Source organism: Anoplolepis gracilipes, chromosome 4 (genome assembly GCF_047496725.1).
Source record: "Anoplolepis gracilipes chromosome 4, ASM4749672v1, whole genome shotgun sequence".
Classification (NCBI taxonomy): Eukaryota; Metazoa; Arthropoda; class Insecta; order Hymenoptera; family Formicidae; genus Anoplolepis; species Anoplolepis gracilipes.
Genome location: NC_132973.1, coordinates 15,840,751 through 15,863,314, shown reverse-complemented (window position 1 = coordinate 15,863,314; position 22,564 = coordinate 15,840,751). Strand labels below are relative to the sequence as shown.

The window sequence follows — 22,564 nt, the reverse complement described above, 5'->3', positions numbered from 1 at the left end:
TTCCGTTTACAAACGCCTTTATATCAATTGCTCCTCATTCTCTCAATCATTCCCCTTCCCTTCCCTAAACTTTTCCAAACCCTTCAACCACTCCTCCCCCTGCCCCTCCTCCCCCAACACTTCCCTCACTACTTCCTGCCACCCCCCGTCCCCCCAACCTCCACATTCCTCCCATGCATGCTCTCATGTTTCTTCACCCCATCCACATACTCTACATTTACTGCCTGACTCATCCTCCCAATATCTGCCCTCTTCATCTCATTCCCCAATCTATACCTCGCCAATCTCATCCACCTACTTTCTCCTCAATTTCTCTTTAGATATTCCGGTACCCCCTTGCCCTTAACCATCCCGTGCCATTTATTAAATTTTGAATCTCTAATCCTCTCCCAGCTTTCCTTCCTTTGCTTCCTCATTTCCCTCTCATATATGTCTTCTCCTCTCAGACCTCCCTCGTCCCTCAAACCTTCCGCCTCCTCCATTCTCCATCCTCTTCCTTCCCAAAATTCTTTTCTTTCCTCTTCCCATCCATTCCCTGCTCTTCCCCTTCTTGCCCTCTCCCTCAATTCCCTCAGACATTCTCCTGCCAGAACTCCCCTCCTCCCTTCCTCTAGCCTTCTCTCGTACTTCCAAGCCCTCATCCCTGCCCTTCCCCTCAGCAAATCCCTCTGAAATTCCTCTCTTATCATATAGCCCGGTACACTCCTTCCTACCCCTACCATCCACCTCAGGTATCTATCCTGTATTCTTTCAATTTCCTTCCTTTCCCCCATTCCCATATCTCTACCCCATAACTCACCACCGGCCATACCAACTTGTCAAATAACCACAACCTCCTGCTCCAATCTTTTCCAAACTTCCTTTTCCCTAACCCCCATACCTGTCCTAAAATTGCCACCGCCTTCCTCACTCTCTCCTTCACCTGTCTATCCTGTTTCCCATTACCCCTTATTACATATCCCAAATAACTGAATTTTTTCACCTCCTCTACTTCCTTCCCTTTCCATTTCCATTCTATTTTTCTCCATCTTCCTCCTCTCTTTCTACACCTCATAATCTTTGTCTTCTCCACGTTCAGCTCCAAGCCCTTCCTATCCAGATACTTTTCTAACTCCTTCATCATCCCTTTCATTTTTTCTTTACTCTCCGCCAGCATTACAATATCATCCGCGTACGCCAGCGTACATACCTTCCTTCTTCCTAGCCTCACCCCTTCCCATCCCTTTCTTCCTAACTTTTCGTCTAAGTCCGCCAGAAGAATTGTAAACAACGTCGGACTCAACGGACATCCCTGCCTCACCCCCCTTACTGTCCAAAATCTCTCACCCTCTCTGTCTTCCACCCTCACCCTGCTTATTGTTTCCCTCGTCACACCTCTCTATCAAACCCTCCCTTACTCCTCTTTTTCTCATCATATCCACTAGAACACTTCTATCCACCGAGTCAAACGCTGCCTTCATATTCACAAACAGTAATACTAAACCCTCCGCTTCCCCTATCTGTCTATTTACCAAGTAATTTAACACGTAAATATTGTCCACCGTCCCCATCCCTCTTCTAAACCCCGTTTGACTCGGCGGCAACATATTTCTTTCCTCCATTTCTATTTTCAGCCTCTTCGCTAGTACTGCCACATATATTTTGTACGCCGTCTGCGTTAACGTAATTCCCCTATACTCTTCCACCCTTACACCCTCCCCCTTTTTAACAGTAGGAATTACTACCCCCTCCCTCCAATCTCCCGGTCAACCCTTCCTTCTCCATACTCTCCCGCATATCTCAAATATCCACTCTTCTACTTCCTTCCCTCCATATCTCCATACCTCATTTGGAATCCTATCACCTCCTGTCGCTTTCCCATCCTTCAGTTTTTTAATCACCTTCCTTACCTTCTCTTTATTCATTTCCTCCTCCATCCCCTTCTCCCCATCCCTCCCATTACCCTCTATTCTACTCCTCCCAGTAGTTCTCTAAAATACCTATCCATTCTCCTATCTCTATGCTATCATTCACCCTCATTCTTCTCTTTCTTTCTCTATTCAATATCTTCCACACCTGTCCTTCCGATCTCAACCCCTCTATCTCCTTCATCCACCTTTCCTTCTCGCACTTTTTCTTCTCCTCACATAATAATGCATACCTCCTTTTTTCCTCTCTATATCTACTCCCATCCTCTCTCCTTTTCCTCCATCTCCTAAGTTCCTTCCACACCCTCCTCTTTCCCTCTCTACACTCCTCATCCCATCAACCTCTTTTTTTATTCTCCTTCCCCATCTTCTCCAGTGTTTCTTTTACTTTTTCTCTCAATTCCTCCCAATTTCCCTTCACTCCTTTTCCCTGTCCTCCTTTCTCCCCAAACATTCTCCTAAAATCCCTCGTCCCCTCCTCTGTCCAAACTCCCCTTCCTCCTCCTCTTCCTCTTCTTTCCCCTTCCTCTTTTCTCCTTTCCTGAACCTCCTTTCCCTTCCTTATCCATACCACTACTGGCTGATGATCAGAGTCTACTTTTTCTTCCACTACCAACCTTCTCACTTCCTTCCTTGTCCTCTCATCCTCTATCACATAATCAATAACCGACTCACCTCTCTCCCTGTATACGTTAACTCCCCTTCCTCATCCCCTCTCATATCTCCATTAAATATCCCCCAACCCTGCTCTTCGAGAAACCTACACAAAATTTTTCCGTCTTTATCAATTGTTTTATCTTTGGACCTTCTCCTATCCCCCTCCTCCTCCCTCATCCTTTCTCCCGCCTTGCCCGTCCTTGCATTAAAGTCCCCTCCTATTAACACCCTTAACCCCTCCCCTCCCTCTTCCATCCATTCTCTTAAATACTCCATTTTCCTCTCTAAATCTTTATTAACATATACCCCTATCACTCTCCACCACATCTCCCAACCATACCTTAACCATCATTATCCTCTCCTTTCTTACTCCTTCCCTCCTCTCTTCTCTTTTAATTCCTCTTCTCACCCGTACTATCATTCCCCTTTTCGCCCTTCCCTTTTTATATTCTCTAACTGCCTCTTGTATCTCCCACAATCTTTTGGCATCCTGCCCTTTATCCTCTCGCATCCTTTTTTATCCATCCATGTCTCACATAACACCATTATATCCCACCCACTTAACCCTCTCCAAAAATCCTCATCCTTATTCATCAAACCTGCCACATTCCAAAAAGCTAACTTATACTTCTTCTCCCTTCCTTTTCACCTCCTTCCTTTCTTCCTCCTTTTCCTCTCCCTCCTCCATTTTACCCAGTCCATCCCCTCTCACTTCTACCCTTACTTCCTCCCTCCTACCCTTTTCCTTTCCTCCTTTTCCACCCTCTACTGCCCTTTCCTTTCTTCCCCCTTCTCTCCCTCCCAAAACCTCCCGCTACATTCTCTCAACTTTTCTTCTTCTTCATCCCAATACCACCAAGCCTTATCAATCCAAATTTTATCAAATCTAATTCTCATTATTTTCCCTTCTTTTTCCTCTTTCATCGCGATCTGTCTTAACTTCCATTTCATCTTTCTCTCTCTAAACGTCAGATCATCATCTATTCATACATCCGTCCCTCGTAATCTACTTTTATTCTCCATAATTCTTCTTTTTATCTCCTCTGTCTTCAAGGTCACCACTATTATCTCACCTTTATCCTCCCTTTTTGTACTTATCCTCCTCATCCCCTCAATTTCTACTTCCCTCCCTAAATCGCTTCCTAACTTATTTAACTTCTCTTTCATATCCCCCTCTCCCTTTATTCCCTTTATAACAATGTTTCTCCTCCTCCTTTCTTTTTCCCTTCTCTCCCTGTCCCTCTCTAACTCTCTCACCCTTTCTCTCAACCACCCTTCTTCTTTTTTCTTTCCCCCTCCTCCCTCTCCCCTATCCTCTAACTTCTTCACTCTTTTCTCTACTACCTCTCTCCAGCCTACTTCCTTTCCTTTCTCCCTTTCCTTCCACCTTTTCTCTAATATCTCTATCCTCCCTATTAGCTCCTCTTTCTCTTTCCTCCACTCCATTTCTTTTGGTCTCATTTCCTCTTTTATTCCCCCCATCTCCCTTCTCAATTCCTCTATTCCTCCCTTTAACTCCTCTCTATCTTTCTTCTAACCTCAAGGCCCTAATTTCCTGCAGTATTAATCCTACATTCCCCTCCTCCCTTTTCACTTTCACCGGCGATTTCTGCACTTTCTTACTCCTTTGAAAGGCTTTTAAACCTTCCCTTTCCTCTTTTTCCTTGTCCCCTTCCTCGTCTGATTCATCTCTTTTCCTCTTAAACCATTCTTCTATCATTTCCACGCTTCCCGCCCTTTCCCTTCTCACTTTTGGCCTTTGGTCTTGTTCCTTTCCCCCCCTCTTCTTTTTCTCCCCTAATCTCATGTCTAGTTCTAGACCTACTTGCAAGCCCACCAATATCTTTTCCCTGTCCGCCATTTCCTACTGCTCCTTTACTTTCTCCTGGTTCCTTCTAGGTGGCGCTTCCCTACTCTCTCCTTTCTATACCTAATATCCTACTCTATGCCCGAAACTCTCACCTGTCAAAATCGCCTGTCATCCACACTTTTAACCTCTTTTTTATCCCTTTTCCTCTTTTCCCTGCGCTTCACCCCTGCACCACTCACTTCTCACCTCTCCCTCTATCGCTCCCTCTCACTCCTTTTCGCACCTTTTTCCTCACACACTCCTTTTTCTAACAATAAATCTCTCTTCACACTACCACACCTCATTCACCTATCCTACCGGAAACGGAAGTCCAGCTTTTTCTTAATAAATATATCTGTTTTCCTCGCGTTTATTTTTATTGATTTTTAAACACAGCTAGTCGATTGTGGAAGCTTCTTATTCTTTGCACCGCATCTTGTGAAGATTTTGCTTCAGGATGAAGCCGAATCTTAAAATATTGTTTTAAAGTCAGATTAATTAAATTTAATTTGTGATTGCATAAAACATTGTCTTCCATAAACATATCCATTTTAGGAAAAAGATTTACTTCTACTAATAGCTTGTTTGCATGAATTATTAATTTTTCAAGCACATTTTTTGTAAAAAGTAAATTTGATGTGCTTCTTAAAACCTTTTCTGCAGTTTTAAAAATCGTAACTACATCAACACTCGGCGAGATTAAACTTCTCATCTGATTTTGATTTGTAGTTTTTGTCGATGAGTTAAGTACGCGGTTTTTTATATTTTATTTTTTATATTTTATATATTATATTATCAAGCTTGATGTAGTTACATTATTTTGCATTAATTGTTCTATGTACATTTCACATTTAATTTTTTTTAATTGTTCGAACAATTGATTCTGCAATATAAATTAATATATCACTACTATATTCAGTCCATAACCATCTATTACTACCCACAAAATCATGCTTAAATGTTACAAAACTAGGTAGTTCTTCATTTAAACATTTCTCCTGAATATTATTGATTTCTAATTTTATTATATTAGTCTCATCTTGTAAGAAGCAGTTACTTTCATTAGGTATAATAGAATTAACATGAGTAATGAGCTTCTTATAATTGGATTTGATGACATGTAGGATTGTTATTAAAACCACCCATACGTCGCATGCAAGAAAAAAATGTTTCCAAGTGGTCTTGGGATAGTTTATAAGTTAAAAGATAGGTTATCGAGTTCTTTTTAAAAACATATTGGGCTATTTTCAAAACACCCTTCATAGCTGTTATGAATCCCCAAAATCCTGTCTTGCGTTTTGAATTTAAAATAGAAATATTTTTATTGCTTTCTTTCTTTTCAATAATTTTTAATAATTTAATATAGTTAATATATTCGTCTATTTTGTTTTCCATATTTTCATAATTTTCTTGTGATATACAAGCTTCTTCAAATTTTCTTCGCGAATTTAAAATATCAAAAATATCATTTATTATTCTACAAAATTTTGATGTAGCATCAACATTCACAAAATCTTGAGGAAACTTTTGTTTCATAAAAATTAATGCATCTGCAACTGATTTACTAAATGTTTGTGCTGCCAACTTTACTTTCATTTTTTCTTTTTGAAAGTTAATGTGTCTTTGACGGATTTTTGTTGCTGGATGTAATTTATATTTTTCTTGCATCTCAACCAATTTTTCTAAAAAACTCCATTTGATTATATTTCCTTCATTATCAATCAAATCATATTCAGCTAAAGTATTACGAATCAATTTTAACATATGACAAGCGTCCGGAATAACAATGATCGGTTCTTTAGTTACTGGATGTTCAAAAAATGACTCTTCTTGAACATTTTGTAACTTTGCTCCAAGTTTTTCAACCATGCCAAAATTAGTAGCAGCACCGTCGAATGTTATCGATCTAATATTTCTTAGTCTATTATTATTCAAAATTACTAATATTTCTTTTAATATATTTGATCGTGCTCCAGCTGTTAGACTTCTTATCAAATAATATGATATAGAAGTCTTGAAATGTCCATTTAAACAAACTATCATTATAACAAGTGCATATGATGCTTCATCACTTTCTTCATTGTGAAGACCCAAATCAACATGTCCATGATATTGTTTGCCATCCCATTCAATTGCTTTTTTTATGGACATTTCATCTACTTGAAGTCCGAACTCTAATTCGATTCCTTTAGCATTATACTCCTCGATCATTTTTCGTAAGTTTTCCAATACTGGCATAGTAATTCCGGGGCTAAAGTCAATTTTTGAAAACCATTTTCGGATACTTTGTGGATGAGGCAATATTTTCATAAAATTTTTTTGTACATATTCATAGGCGGAAGTAGAATAAAATAATAAAGTGGACGAAAACTCTCTTAATGCAGGAGGACATTTCTTATTTTTTTTTTTAGTTATTACGTTTTTAATAATTTCATTTAATGCAGGGCTCATACAAAACTATAAAAAACAAATATCAAAATGATAAAATAATAAAAATTTTGTAATAACATAAATATATGTCAATTATGATTTTAAATATTTATAAGCTTATAAATATTTAAACATCATTTTTGTTTATAAATTATATTTATAAGTGTTTAAATATTTATAAACAAAAGATTTTTAGTTGTTTATTCCTTGATTTTGATATTTAATATTAGTATTTACTGTTTTACAATCTTTTTTTTTCAAACTTTATCTTTAAGGTAAGATAAGATATAATAAAGAAAAATTGAATTTATATATTTATATTTTTATTATTATAATTCGATCAATTCGACGCTACAAATGCTTCAAGATATTTCTTTTCTCTTATCTTCCAACAAAGAAAAAAAAGAGAAAAAGAACACTTGTACGAAACATTTTTAGAGTTACTTTGACTCATTACATATATGGATATTGGGTGTTTTTTTAGCAAGCAACACAGTGTGTTGCACAATGTCGCCACAGGTGCTTTCTAACTACGACACAAGTCGAGACAATCGTACGCAGCTAAAAATGCTGTTTGATTTGTTCACGTTACTCGTACTTTCTGCACCCAAATTCGCTTTTTCTTTCTCTAATCCCAAATAGTTTTCTTGCTTTAAGTAATAATGATAATAATATGTATTATTTTCATTTTATATTTGCAAATTAATTTATAATTACATTACAATAACAATAATATATGTATAAATATAAATATTATATGTATAATAATTTTGTATATAAATATAAATCGTGTAAAAGCTTTATCATTACTTATTTTTTAAACTGTTGATGTATATATAAAAATAATAAAAAAATTTATAAAAATTTTCTTTGATACAAAAGAATGTAACTGTGACATAATATTGAAAGATATCAAATATATTAGTGAAGATATAAAAAACACTCGATCAATTTTTAAATAATATTTACAATTAACATTATATTCGAAAAAATAAATCAATGGAAGTGTTATAACTTCTGCTTCATATTATTATCATATTTATTCTTAATGCTATTGCAGATTCTGTTGACAAATTAAAAAGAATAATTACAATAATAATTACAATAATAATCTCAACTATTATTGTAATTATTACTTTTAAATTATTTTGGTTTTAACTCACTTCTAATTTATTGCAAACTTCATCAGACAATAGTCCTTTTTTTCTCAAGTTATTCAATAGGGATTTTAATGATTCTATTTTATTAGTCGCACGTTTCACTTTCTCAGTTAAAGATTTTCGATTTTTTCCATAATTATTAACATGCTTCTTGATAATATTCCAAGCAATATCAGATGTGAAATGTTCTCTGGTTAAATCTCCTATATACCGAGGATTGCAAAATCTTTTTCGACTTTCAAAAGGTTTATCCAATTTCCTACAATACAAAGTCATTTTTTAATATTTAATATGATTATTACAAGTAATTATGAAAAACATTGTATTGTTTTTTTATAATCTTACCTTTTTAATGTTGTACTTCTTCTTGAATGTAATCAGCACAGTGCAAATCAAGAGATATATTAGAATCATCAGATATTATACGTGAAACATTTTGTTCAGTAACTGATATGTCTGCTTTCTCATTATCATGGGAAATGGATGCTTGAGCACAGTCATCACTATACATTTAAATTATTTTAAATTATTTATTGCTTATAACTAAAAAAATTACTTTTAATCAAGAACAAATTATTAAATATATTAATTACTTACTATTCAGTAAATATACTGTTGCTATCAATGTTGCTGATGTTGTTACTGTGTGTATTTGTAATATTTGCCAAGATTTGTTCTGATTCTGAATTATTGGTACTATTTAATGGTGAATCTGGTTTTTGATTAATCGACTTTTGAGTTTCAATGGTAACTTGCAAGGATTTTTTACTGTAATAAACAATATATTTTGTAACAAAAACATTTATTTACTTTGTTAAAAAAAAACATTTTTATTAAAAAATAAATATTAATACCACTGAATTAAGCAAGATGGAACAGCTGTAGATATCAAAAATCGTTTTATGTTCTCTCCATAAACTTTATAAGAAAAATCCTTTTCCTTGAAATGTCTACTGCAAACTGAATTGTAATTATTAAGCTCTCGGCCAATATTTATAACCCATTTTGCCTTCAGTTCTGGGTTATTAGAAATTCTGAAAATGTATTATGAACATACTTTTTGAGTGTAAATTAGCATTATTTAATATATTAATGTATAGAATAGTGACATTAATGTTATTAAGCAAAAATTAACTTTTCCTGGTATACAGATATGCATTAATTTCCTGACTACTATAATATAAAATTATTTTGATAAGTTTTAATTCTTTTGTATGATAATGTGCATATCATACAGACCAACTACATAGAATAACATGCATTTCAACTTACTTATGGAAAGAAATATCCGGAATCATTCTTTGTTTGATTTTACAGATACAGCAATATTTAACCATTTTCTCACAAACTCTGCACTGAACTCTGTGTAATCGTAGTGAATCGTAGTCTCGAAATCTAATCTTTAACAAAAGATATTGCTCTATTTTACTCTCACTGACCCTCACTGACTCACTCGTTTCTTGTTTCCCCCATTTATAAGTCTATGCTTTCCACTTAATGACAAATTAGACAGAGAGAGTATCACTCCACCTGTTGCTCTCTCACTCTTGTCTCAGCGTGGACTCCTCTCATGGCTAGCGCAGTCTATGAGTATAAGTCTATGGTCCAAAGGGTGCGTTCCATATGAACGCTCACGCGCTGTAAGCGTTCACGCTTATAAGCGCTATTTTCAATCGTTTCGTTTGCTGCTTAAGCGCTTAAAATTGTAAACGGAAAGTTGTTCCTTTTGGATGCATGAGCATCGTGAGCATGTCAAAATGGCGGAAAAACAGATTGTTCTTTTGTGTTCACTAATTGTAATAATGTTCGAAATATTGTTTGATGACGATGGAGATTCTTTAAAACTTAATACAGAAGTAAAAAACATTCTTTTAATTCTTAATAAGTATCACGAGAAAACTGCAATATTACGCCTAAAGAATTACGTAGAAAAGATTTTACCATCATATACCGATGTACAATTTAAATCACATTTCAGTTATTAATCATATATTAATCACATTACAATTTAAATCCATTTTTCTATTCATCATGCGATACCACGGGTGCGTTCCATATAAACGCTCACGCGCTGTAAACACTCACGCTTTTGCTGCTCTACCTCGATGAAATAAGCATTTGTGAGCACAAGTTATAACGTCACAGTGACGTCATTAATGCGTTTATAAGTGCTTATAACTCCAAATGGAACAGCGTAAGCAATACTTATAAGCGCTTTAAGTGTGTAAGCGTCCAAAAGAAATGCACCCATAGTCTGTACGAGAGAGAAAGGTACCTCCGTACAGTTAGCCGAACCACTTTGATTTTTTTATAATTAAAATTAACTAATCGCTTGGTAATCGTTTGGTGATGATTGGTCGTCCAATTAAAACGTTTGGTCGTTCATCGTTTTTTTTAATTAAATAATTAAAATTTCGAAGTAAAATTAGCCGAACATTTTTATTTTTCGTCCAATCGAGTTAAGGGTCTACCGGAGCGACGAGAAAATTCCAGCGTCACTACTACCAACATTGAAAAATGAACTCTCATTCAATGTGTTGGTGTACGTCTGTATACATACCAACACTATTGTATTGCTCGCGTGAACGCTTGTAAGATAGAAAAAGATCGCGCAATCGCGCTGTTCTTGTTCCTCTTCAAGCATATCGGATTACCGAGATACGGCCCGAAAATGCTTTCTGGTCTCTTGTGGCAGAAAGCAGTAATGTAACAAGGTTAATGGGCGTCCACTTTTTATAAAATTTATATTTACATATGTATATACATATATGTATATATGTATCCAAATTGTAACTAAAATTATATATACGGTAAAATATTGTACAATGATGAATAATAACAGTAAGATAATAGCTAACAAAGTAAAGTAATATACAGTATGTAGAACACGGGCGCCTATTAGACTTGGTGATGTGTTGCTTTCTTACTATCGATACTTCGTGTATCATATCAACGGAATAGAAAAATAATATGATTGTCAATTCTTACTTGATATTGCACACTGTAGACAAATGTTCAAGTATAGATATAAAAAAAATTTTTATAATTTATTTATAATATAAAAATTACTTTTTTAGTGAATAAATTTAAGATTAACTTTAAAAACATTAAAAATATTTCTAACATTTTATTATTACACATTTATTGTACATGTATATAAATAAAACATTTATTTTATGTATGCTTTTATATGTATTTTGTAATAAATCGATAACAGCTATATGAAAAGGTATATTTTCTAAGAAATATTTTTTTTGAAATTATATAATAGCTTTTACAAAAAATATATATTTTAATATTTTTATGTAAAAAATATTTTATATAAATATTTATTAAATGTATTATTATTAAAAATAATATATTAATTGTAAACTATAAATTATAATTAATACATTACTTCAGCATACTTTTTAAGCACAATAATACTTTCTAATTACAAAAAATGACAAAAATATTTTAATTATTTTTTAATTAATTTACAAAAAATGAAATAATATTAATTAAATATATAATTAAATGCATTCTTAACACATATGTGTGACATATACATTATGATATACATTACTTGTGTTTTTTTTTTTTTCTGAGGGAAGTGGAAAATGCCTACCGCATCCCTGCCGGTCGGTCCCGCAGGGTATGTGGGGCTCGAACCCACTTAAAACCACTCCCCTTTCAGGCCTAAAAGAATGAGGCTTACACTACATGTCATCCAAAGTCCATTCGTGTACCTCAGTTCCCTGTCAGCATGGACGTCTATTGTTACTTGCTGCAATATAAAATGGCACTAATTCTGCAGTATTTACCTATACGCCTTTCCATTCAATAAAAGTATAGAGTGTTTAAAATGATCCGCCCTTCAGACATCTGTTCCATTCTCAATCTGTAATAAGTAACTATATGCTGTGCACAGATTAATATTAAAGTAATTATAGAAATTGTTCTAAAATTATCGATTTTAAAATCTGAAAAACCATCAATTATATTTGTATTATATTAAATTATTAATTTGTTATAATAAAAACATGATCCTTTGCGCTTGTCGGAAACATAACAAAAGCGCTAAAAGATTTTATATTCTTATCCCAAACAATGCAGTGTACAAAAAATATATATAGAATATATAAATAAAAATATAAATGTAAATAAAATTTAATAATATAATAGATATATTAATATAAATAAGAATAATAATTTAAATTTAAAAATGATAAAAATAAAAATATTATTATGTACAATTTTTTCAGTGTAATTTTATTTTATGACATTTAATGGGATAAAAATATGTATACACTTAACAATGGCAAGCAATGCATATATGAAAACATGTGTGTGTGTGGTGTGCGTGTGTCAAATGGTATTGTTAATTTAATAATTATTTTAAAGTTAATAACAATTCAGAGATAATAAGATTGCCATTATTTCCGTAATGTTATATACAGTACAAATTAATAAATTCGACTGGATCGCAATTTAAACTAAGTTAAGTGATTGCATCGCAAAGTGACTTCAACCACATAGTGGGAAGTACTATAATTAATATACAGTATATTTCGTGTTTTCTTTCTGCTCCGCAGACCGTTACCTGCTTAGGCAATTTTTCTTTTTCTTTTTGAAGCAAAACGAAACTAAGTAAAAATTTAAAAAATTAAATATTAATAATAATGGATGGAAGAAAAACCTGCGGAGGATGTGGTACGATAGTGGTGAAACCAATAGTTTGCAGTATATGCGACGTTGTATCGCACCCGAACTGTATTTCTCGCACGAGACATCCACACCAAGGAGGCAAATTTTTGGATTGTGGTGCTGCTGGTGGCTCTCAATATCCTCGCCAGACTGATACTGTCAGCAATTCATGCTTGAATAAGATCCGGGAAATGATTCGTGCGGAATTACGTTCTGAGTTTCGATCGGTATTCGCGGATTTTCGAAAGAAGTTGCTTGAGGGCTATAAGGCGAATATCAAAAAAATAAACGATAATTTGCTACAGCTATCAAGCAGGATCGACAAGCTTGAAAATTCCGAGGCGAAAGTAGTAAATAGCTCCACACCATACGAAGAGAAGATATTAATCGAAATGTCTGAGAGGGAAAGAAGATCGAAAAACATAATTCTTTTTTACATGGATGAGCCTGAATCCGTTACGGATTCAAACATTTCGGATACTGACCTAGTCAAGGATATATTAAAAACAATCCTACCTAGGGACGTACCAAATATTAAGGTTGCTAGACTGGGGTAAAACGTCGAGGATATTCTAGGCCAGTACGAATTACTCTTCCTTCTAAACACAATGTATTGGATGTTCTAAAGAACGAAAGAAGATATATAGGTCCTGTGAAGATCTCTCAGGATAGAACAGCGAAACAGAAAACTCACTTAAAGGAACTTAGAGCGAAATTAAAGGAGATGGTTGAAGCCGGCGAAAATAAGACTATTCGTTATATCGATGGTGTGCCAAGAATTGTGAAATCTCAAATTCCAAAAAACTCCTAAAGCTTCCTCTAGTTTATGTGCACAATGTTCATGGTTTGAGAACCAAATTATCTAACTTGTGCTTTGAGCTCTGCTTCGGAAACCTATGATATTATTATATTAGTCGAAACGTGGTTAAACGACTCCATTGCGGACGCTGAGCTTGGATTTAAAAATTATAATGTATTTAGAACAGATAGGATTATAAACTGTGACCGTTTTCGCGGAGGTGGTGTTTTGATCGCGATCCAAAATTGCTTTCGCAGTAGAATGTTAAATATGTCTGTTTCCGATATCGAGCATATAATAGTTGAAACACAATTTAACCATAGGCGTATCGTTATCAGTGGTACATATATACCACCATGTTGTGCAGAAATGGTTTACGAGATGCATTGCCATACTATTGAGAATATTATGCTAAATTCTAATGATACCGATTTTATAATTGCTGGAGACTTCAATCTTCCACATGTAATTTTTAGAAAGGATATGAATGGCTCTCTTTATTATGATGTCACTCGACCTTGTAGTATGATTAGACAAGCAAATGTTCTCGTAAACTATTTTAATGAATTTAATCTTTATCAGCATAATTTTATCGGTAATGTGGATGGAAATATGCTTGATATAATATTTTCCAATTTACTAAATTTATCTGTCGAAAGAGCATTGGATCCTTTAATAGGTTGTGACAAATACCATCCAGCTCTTAAATTTGCCTATGTCATTTAGAGAACGTGCGGATGGATCGTCTAACGTTGTTAGAAATTTTAAGCGTGCGGACTATGCGATAAACGAGTATTTGGGCAGTATTTCTTGGGATATTGAACTGGAGAGTCGCGATGTTGACGATGCTGTTGACTTCCTATACAAGCGCATAAATGACGTGATTACTTTATATGTACCGACGTATACAATACGCAGATCTGATTATCCGAGTTGGTTTTCTGCGAAATTTATATCTTTCACAATAGAAAAAAAGAAAGCTCATCGTAAATTTAAATCATCAAATTTACTTTCTGACTATCTATCATTTGTAAATCTGAGATCTCAATGTAAAACTCTATCTAAACGGGCCTGGAATAAGTATCTGCGGACAACTGAATCGGCGATCTCTCAAAATGCGAAAATATTTTGGAGTTTTATAAACAACATTAAAAATAAGAGTTCAACACCGTCTTGTATTAGTAAAAACGGCTGTCTCCTCAGGAGCGACCTATCTATTGCAGATTGTTTTGCAGATTTTTTCGAATCTGTGTATATTAAAAGCGATTTTAAGGACGAACCAATTCCTGGTGATGAAAAATCTAAACATTATTTAGATATATTAAACATCAATATAAACATAGGGAAGGTCTTTAATCATATAAATAAATTAAATCTAAATTCGAATCCAGGAATTGATGGCATACCTCCGCTATTCATAAAATCATGCAAATATGTCTTATCTAGAGCATTGTGGCTAATATTCAATAAGTCACTTTCATGTGGCATTTTTCCTGAGGCTTGGAAAGTGTGCATTGTTGTGCCAATTTTCAAGAGTGGAGACAAGAGTATGGTCTCAAATTAAAGGTCCATTAGTAAGCAATGTATGTTTCCTAAGCTTCTTGAAAATATTATCGCGGTGAGGATATCATCACTTGCAAGGAATGTAATCATAGAAGAGCAGCATGGATTTATGGCAGGCCGGTCGGTCTCCACAAATCTTTTGCTGTGTCACGAGTATATAGTCACGGCCTTTGAGAGGAGGCTGCAAGTAGATGCAGTATATACTGATTTTAAAGAGGCTTTCGACAGTGTTGACCATAAAATTCTTTTATCTAAACTTCGTAATTTTGGTATTGATGGAAACGTATTAAAATGGATTTCTAACTATTTAACTGACAGAATTCAAACTGTAAAAATTAACACCTTTTCTAGAAATATAAAAGTCACATCGGGTGTTCCTCAAGGATCTCACTTGGGTCTGTTGTTGTTCAACCTATTTATTAACGATATTGAACAAGTATTTCAAATACTCAAAATTTTTACTCTTTGCGGACGACTTGAAAATTTTTCGACAAATTACTAGCCCTGTCGATGCCTTTTATCTTCAGCAAGATCTAATTAGTTTAGAAAAGTGGTGCACTCAAAATAGGCTCAATTTTAATATATCTAAATGTCACGTAGTACATTTTAGTCGCAAAAATAACAGTTATATACAAAATTATGTTTTAAATGGAGCTCGCCTCTCGCCAGTTGACTCTATTCGTGATCTGGGGGTCTTGTTTAGTAGTGACTTGTCATTCGATAAACATATGAAATCCATTACTTGCTCTGCGTTTAAAAAATTGGGCTTCATAAATCGTGCTTGTAAATTTTTCAACAATGTTAACACACTAAAACTATTATATTGCTCCCTAGTGAGGCCTCAATTAGAATTCGCTTCTGTTATTTGGGCACCTTTCTACGCAAATCATAATATGTCAATTGAGAGAATTCAACATCGCTTCATTCGTCGTATGAGTTTTGTTATGCAAAAGCCGATGGCCGTTTTTAATCATAACTATGATGTATTGCGCGACAATCTTGGGCTTCTAACGCTGAGTGACCGAAGAATCATGCTAGGCCTAGTTTTTATGTGCAAATTATTAAACGGGAGTGTCGATTGTTCTGAACTTTTATCAAATATAAATTTTTACGTTCCTGGCAGATCACTCAGGCAACATCAACTATTTGCTGTCGAGGCTCATAGAACATCTTATGGTAGAAATAAGCCACTTGATCGGCTATGCTTGTTAGCAAATGAATTCTTATTGCGTATTGATTTTTTTCACACAAGTCCAAATCAGATTAGAAGAAATTTCCCACATTGGATTTAGTCGCCGTTTCCTCATTTTATTATATTAATTTATTATATTTCATTAATTATCGTCTTTATATTCTATACTATTAATGAAACTTTCTTAGACTGTATTTTTGTATTTTGTTGTATATTATTTCTTTGAAAGTGTACTAGAGGGAGCTTTGTCCCGTTGATTTTTTGGAAATAAAATAAAAATAAAATATTTAAAGTACTTTTAATTAATATACATGTCTCTCAACGTAGTTTCTTATATATTTATAAATATTTAATATACTTCATTTTTATCTGCTTATTACTATATATTTTCAAAAACAATGCATTGCAAAATAAAAATTATTACGTCAAACAATTTGTGACGCAATCACACTTGTCAGTTTAAATTGCGATCTCGATTCTGCAATGCATTATTTTCATAATTTAAAAATTAAAAACAATAACATAAAATAAATTGCAACAATAAAATATATTTTAATTATTATAATAATATTTATATATTTTTTAAAATAATTTCTTTACATAATAGTAATAAGCAGAATTTTCCCACCAACTCTTTCCAAGCGAGTCAGGATGTCATTGACCATTATATTCAGAAAAAATTGATCATTTTTATTATATTATATATGTATATATAAATATTTAATATAATTACATATTTTTAATAGTTCAATGACACTCTTTCTTTTTCTGAGTCGCTTTCTGTACTTCGATGACATACTGCGGTTCCCGAATTGGCATATTTCTTTCCGCTCTACTATCAATTATTTCAGGAACCAAGCAGTCCTCGTAAAATCGTTTAAGCAGTGGTAACATTTTTAATTCCCAAAATCTGTCATCACACTCGACAAACGTGTACTTTAATCTAAAGGGTGTCCACACAGCAAAAATGCAATATTTTCTTTGCGTTATGTGGAGCTGCCCCTGTATTTGGAAATAGTACGTGTGTCTTTGATTCATACGAGTGTCATCCGTTTTATCGAAAATTCGATGAACATCTGCAATCTTATTAAGCATTGCATTGGTAGGAAACACTTGCCGCGCTGCATAAGGACATTTAATCTCAACGACAGTATCGTTTCCGATAATGCCGTCAGGCGTTGCAGCAAGATATGAAATTTCTTCATCAATAAATATTCCACAATCATTGATTTCTATTCCCAACTCTACCTGCAATTGCTCTCGTGCCACCATCCCTTTTTCTTTACCCCACTCAACAGCCGCATTCGTCAGTCAAGGAGGATAAAGAATTGCTTTTACAAGATTTTAGCACAAAGTTGTTTCTCTTCTGCTGCAAACTTTTCCAAAGTTTGAAGCAGTGAGAAGATTTCGCCGTATGTTGTGCCACTCCGGGTTTTCATGCTGACCCCGTGTAGCACATTCCAATACAGCACGATTGCATTGTTGATCTTTTAACATTTGATAATGATTAGATCTCAGCTGTTCGTACATATGACCTTCTATATCTGGTCGTTCCGCATTTAGTCCGTAATCTTTATTGGCCGTAAGAGTTTTAGCAAAATATTTTGATGTACGAATAGAGAGACCTAATTCTTTTGCCGCACGCGCGCGTTGCTGATAGTTTTTATTTTTTTAAATATTCCTTTTTTCTATTATTTTTGTACACGCAGGTGGTTCTTTACCTATTGCGTGACAAGTAGAACTTAATGCTTGCGCAGTATTAAATTGTACTACAGATGCTTTCACGCGGGCTTGATAAGAACCTTTTTTTGCAAAATTAATACGTTTGCCACCAATAAATTTACTAATAATTCCATTGCAACTTTCCACAGAATTACTTGTAAATTGATACAGTAAACTATCAGCATTCTCTATTACACGTTTCATTGCAATTTCAATTTTTAATAATAGCCCAGCCTTTTGTAATTGGGGCACAAGATTTTCTTCACCTTCTTTTTGTTCTCCGGTACAAAAATATTTAAGGGAAGAACAATCTTTATGCTCACCGAATACATGGCTGGGTATATTTAATAAATCTTTTATTAATCCTGCAACATTTTGACCTCGAGATCCTTTGCAATTTCGACGAAACTTTACAGCTTTTACTACAGCGTTCCGAATTTTCACTACGCTGTTCGTAACGACTTTTTTTAATTTGGAGATAATTCTACCACCACTACTATCCGCTTCGCGTATTTTATTACACATATTGCGGAGAAGATGATTCGTGCATTCAATCTTCTCCACAACAATATTCGGATACGGCAGGAAATCTCTTAATTTTTTTAATACATTGCTATCACCGTCACCAATATATTTAACATAAATCAATCCATGCATTTCTAAACTAAGTCGGAAGCCTTCGAGGATTATATCACTTTCCATACTTGTAGAGCTTTGATCATTTCTCCAATTCTTAAAACATTTATGTTTTTTCGGTTGTAAAGACAATTTTGCTGCTCTTGCACAAACAACACAATATTTGTTTCTAACCCCGACAAATAAAACTTTTTGAGAATAATATCCCGTAATAATAGCTGCTCCAGACGGAGAATCATAACTACCACTATGATAGGATCTCTTCGTCCATGAGCCATCTGTTATTACAGGTATATGCGGAATTCCATCTATGACATCCCCTCTTTCAATTGCTAAACGTCTTTCCTCTTCGCCAGCCACGCGCATTTCTTCTTCCGCAGCGGCAGCGAAGGCTTCCGACATTTCATTATGATAATTAATATACGTTTTGCTACTGATACATGGAACATCCACAGCAACAAGAAATTCTTCAAGCTGCTTATGACCAGTCCTTGTCAATATAGTACCGCATACGGCACCTCTATTAACATCCAATCTTTTATCGTCTATCGGTTCACTCCAGAAGTTATCTCTGAAATGACACATTCGACATTCGACAAAAAATTGGGTTTTTAGACCGTGACGCGTCGTTTTAGTTATTATAAGATCAATGAAACAACATTCGCCGATCCAATGAGTGGACAGTCTCTGCAATTCAGCAAAAACATGCCCGAAATCGACGATACATCGTCCATTAATCTCTACAGAATATAAACGATCTGCGTCGATGTTCTGATCAACAAAGCAATATTTTCGATATCTTCAATATCATCCATATTATTTTGCAAAGTAATATTGTCGATATCTTCGATATTATCCATATTATTTTGCAAAGCAATATTTTCGATATCTTCAGTATCATCCATATTATTTTGCAAAGTAATATTGTCGACATCTTCGATATCATCCATATTATTTTGCAAAGCAATATTTTCGATATCTTCAGTATCATCCATATTATTTTGCAAAGTAATATTTTCGACATCTTCGATATCATTCATATTAATTTGCAAAGCAATATTTTCGATATCTTCGATATCATCCATATTATTGCTTTGTATTATATTATCTAAATCTATCATCTCGCATAGATTCACAGAGTTTTTAGGAAATGCATTCAATAATGACTGCGGTGTCAGCGTATCATTATCTATTGCATTTCTCTCATTTGTATATGCGTTAGTCTCATTCGACAAACTTGCTGTTTCGCAAAATTAACGAACGTCCGATTTAGATCCAACAGAATCATCATTGAAAATGTCAATGACATTTTCTGCTTGAATTTTATGTGTCCAGTCGCATGCATCAACAGATAATTGAGAAAATATATTTGTGAAAGATAATAATTGCGATGCCAATGTATTATTGTCTGTATTTCCTATATTATCTCGACATATATTATGAGACGTACCTGATAATTCTGATACGCATCTCGAGGTTTCTTCCACATCTGGAGAATCCTCGATATCCTTCTCTTTATGAAAAGGATTCTTATTAAATTGTCGTATGTAACGCATTTTCTTAGTGAAAGAAATGCGTTTTAACGACGTGCACATCTTCTTTTTACCCATTTTTATGAAACTATTCACTCGCGTAAATTACTCGTGATGTACAAAACAATAACGCTATCAATAATACTTATGATCGACAATTGATAATCGCGTATGATCTATGGCTATTATGCACAGCTGTTATTGGTACAGACACCCAGTGAGAAAGGACCTATCGAGTCGACATCGAATTATCGTCGAATTGATGTAAATTGCATCGATTCGATATCAATTTGATGTCGATTTGATGGTCATTTCTCACTGGATGGAGTACAGTGCAGACGAGACGAGATGCCACTCAACGAATACGGTAAGATAATTATACTTTTCATATATATTACATATATATATATATATATATATATATATATATTTAATATTTTATTAACTATCAAAATATTTATCATATATAAATTACAGTAATAATATATAAATTACATATAGCAATACAAAAAAAACTACTTAGAAACATAACCTGTATTTATTTAATGTACAAACAATACATGTAACAATATCGATATATATAATATGTTTATATAAATAAATATATATATAATTTCATGTTATTTTTTTTCAGCAATCCCGATGCCACCTCCGGGATGGATAATTCCGCAGTCCGAGGTGCCGGGGACATCACGGGGCTCATATATTTTTATCGTGCCACAACAAGTAGTAAGTACTATAATTTTAAATATATACATACACATATATATATATATATATATATATGTATATCAATTGTTTCTAAATAAAAATTAACTAAAATTAATTTTTGTTTAGCGTCCCCAGAGCGAGCGACGACGGCGTTATCGCCAACGTCGTCGGCAGCGACAGCAACAACAGCAGCAGCTTCAACAATTACCACCGCTGCCGCCACTGCCACCACCGCTGCTGCTGCAAACACCACCACCACCACCACCATCGCCGCCGCCGCCGCCGCCGCCGCCACCGCGGCTACCGCCGCCGTCGCCTCAGTCGCAGCCACCACAGGTGGCACCGTTACCGCAACCACAAATTTTGGAGGAATGGGATCAAGGAGGATGGGGAGGAGGTGAGGGAGGATGGAGAGGAGGTCTGGGTACATGGGGAGGAGGTCAGGGTACATGGGGCGGAGGTCAGAGAGGATGGGAAAGAGGTCAGCAAGGATGGGGAAGAGGTCAGGGTAGAGGAAGACGCAGCCGGGGCCGGGGAGGGAAAGTCCAAATATTTTATATAAATTAAAAAAATATAAATGTATAATAAAACATTTTATACAATTCTAATTATAAAATAAAATATATATACATATATATATACAAAATATTTTTATTATTTTTCATAATTATTTATTAATTAATAATTTAATCAATTTATTACCATATTGAGTAGAAGTAAAGAGACAATAACAATATACGATTGTCGTTTTTTAGTATTATATCTACCACAATCGCGTGTATTCGATATATTGGTGGCTGTATCTATACGGATGCTACTATATCTACGTTGTAAGAGAGACAAAGAAAGATAATAATGCTATCTTTGTCTCTCTTGCAACGCATATGTAGTAGCATCCGTATAGGCGCAAACACCGATATGTCGAGCACACGGACGCAATTGTTGGCAGATAATGTCAGACAAGGAGCGACAATTATGTACTATCTTTATCTTTCTACCTTCACGCGGTACTACCAACATCAATTCGTTAGCTGTATTTTAGGTACAGATAGCCATATTCTAATTTTTCGTTTTCAGCTTCGGAAAAGTTATGTTTCTTTATAAATTTTGTTTTAAAATGTTCTTTATAAAAATTAGAAGGATCGTAAAGAGCCGGATTTTGCAATTTAATTCTTAAAAATTTATTATAAATTTAATTCGAATTCAAGGAGCAGCTACATCTGATCCGTGGTAACTCGCGGTCAGCAGCACATTTTTGGAAATTTTATTTAGACCTTTTTTCCAAAAAATCGCTCTTTACGACCCTGCGGACAATGTTGCTGATTAAAAATATCATAATTTTATTGCAATTTTCTCTAAATTTTAGCTGTAATACGACAAAAACGAATCCGTAGTTCGCAGCCGGCCGATAAGAGTCTCCACAGTGCCTCCGGTAGACCCTTAAACAAGAGCTTGTTCGATGCAGAATCGTTAGGTGGTCACGACCGCGAAAGGAGAATTATACCCCTAATCTCAAATTTTTGTCGTAGGATCAGAGGTTTAAGGGGAAGGTTCCGGACCGAAAATATCGAAGGATAAGAGGTTAAAATTAACTAATCGTTTGGTGATCATTTGGTGGTCATTGGTAGTCCAATTAAAACGTTTGGTGGTTATTCGTTTTTTTTAATTCGTTTTTTTTTTTAATTAAATAATTAAAATTTTGATGTAAAGTTAGCCGAAT

At 34.4% G+C, this 22,564-nt stretch overlaps 2 protein-coding genes across 2 annotated transcripts; one reads left to right on the top strand and one right to left on the bottom strand.

Annotated features, from left to right (window-relative positions):
* Positions 1-8,141: 8,141 nt before the first annotated feature.
* LOC140664766 (uncharacterized) lies at positions 8,142-9,593 on the bottom strand. Its single transcript, XM_072890222.1, has 5 exons — positions 9,276-9,593; positions 8,858-9,037; positions 8,601-8,771; positions 8,349-8,506; positions 8,142-8,262 (listed from the first exon to the last, which is right to left on the bottom strand). The coding sequence occupies exons 1-4, from the start codon at positions 9,338-9,340 to the stop codon at positions 8,353-8,355; spliced, it is 570 nt and encodes a 189-aa protein (XP_072746323.1). The 5' UTR covers positions 9,341-9,593; the 3' UTR covers positions 8,142-8,262; positions 8,349-8,352.
* A 10,439-nt stretch (positions 9,594-20,032) lies between these two features.
* LOC140664550 (uncharacterized) lies at positions 20,033-22,078 on the top strand. The gene is made up of 4 exons (XM_072889725.1): positions 20,033-20,500; positions 20,768-20,862; positions 20,971-21,346; positions 22,053-22,078. The coding sequence occupies exons 1-4, from the start codon at positions 20,482-20,484 to the stop codon at positions 22,076-22,078; spliced, it is 516 nt and encodes a 171-aa protein (XP_072745826.1). The 5' UTR covers positions 20,033-20,481.
* The last annotated feature ends 486 nt before the right edge of the window (positions 22,079-22,564 follow it).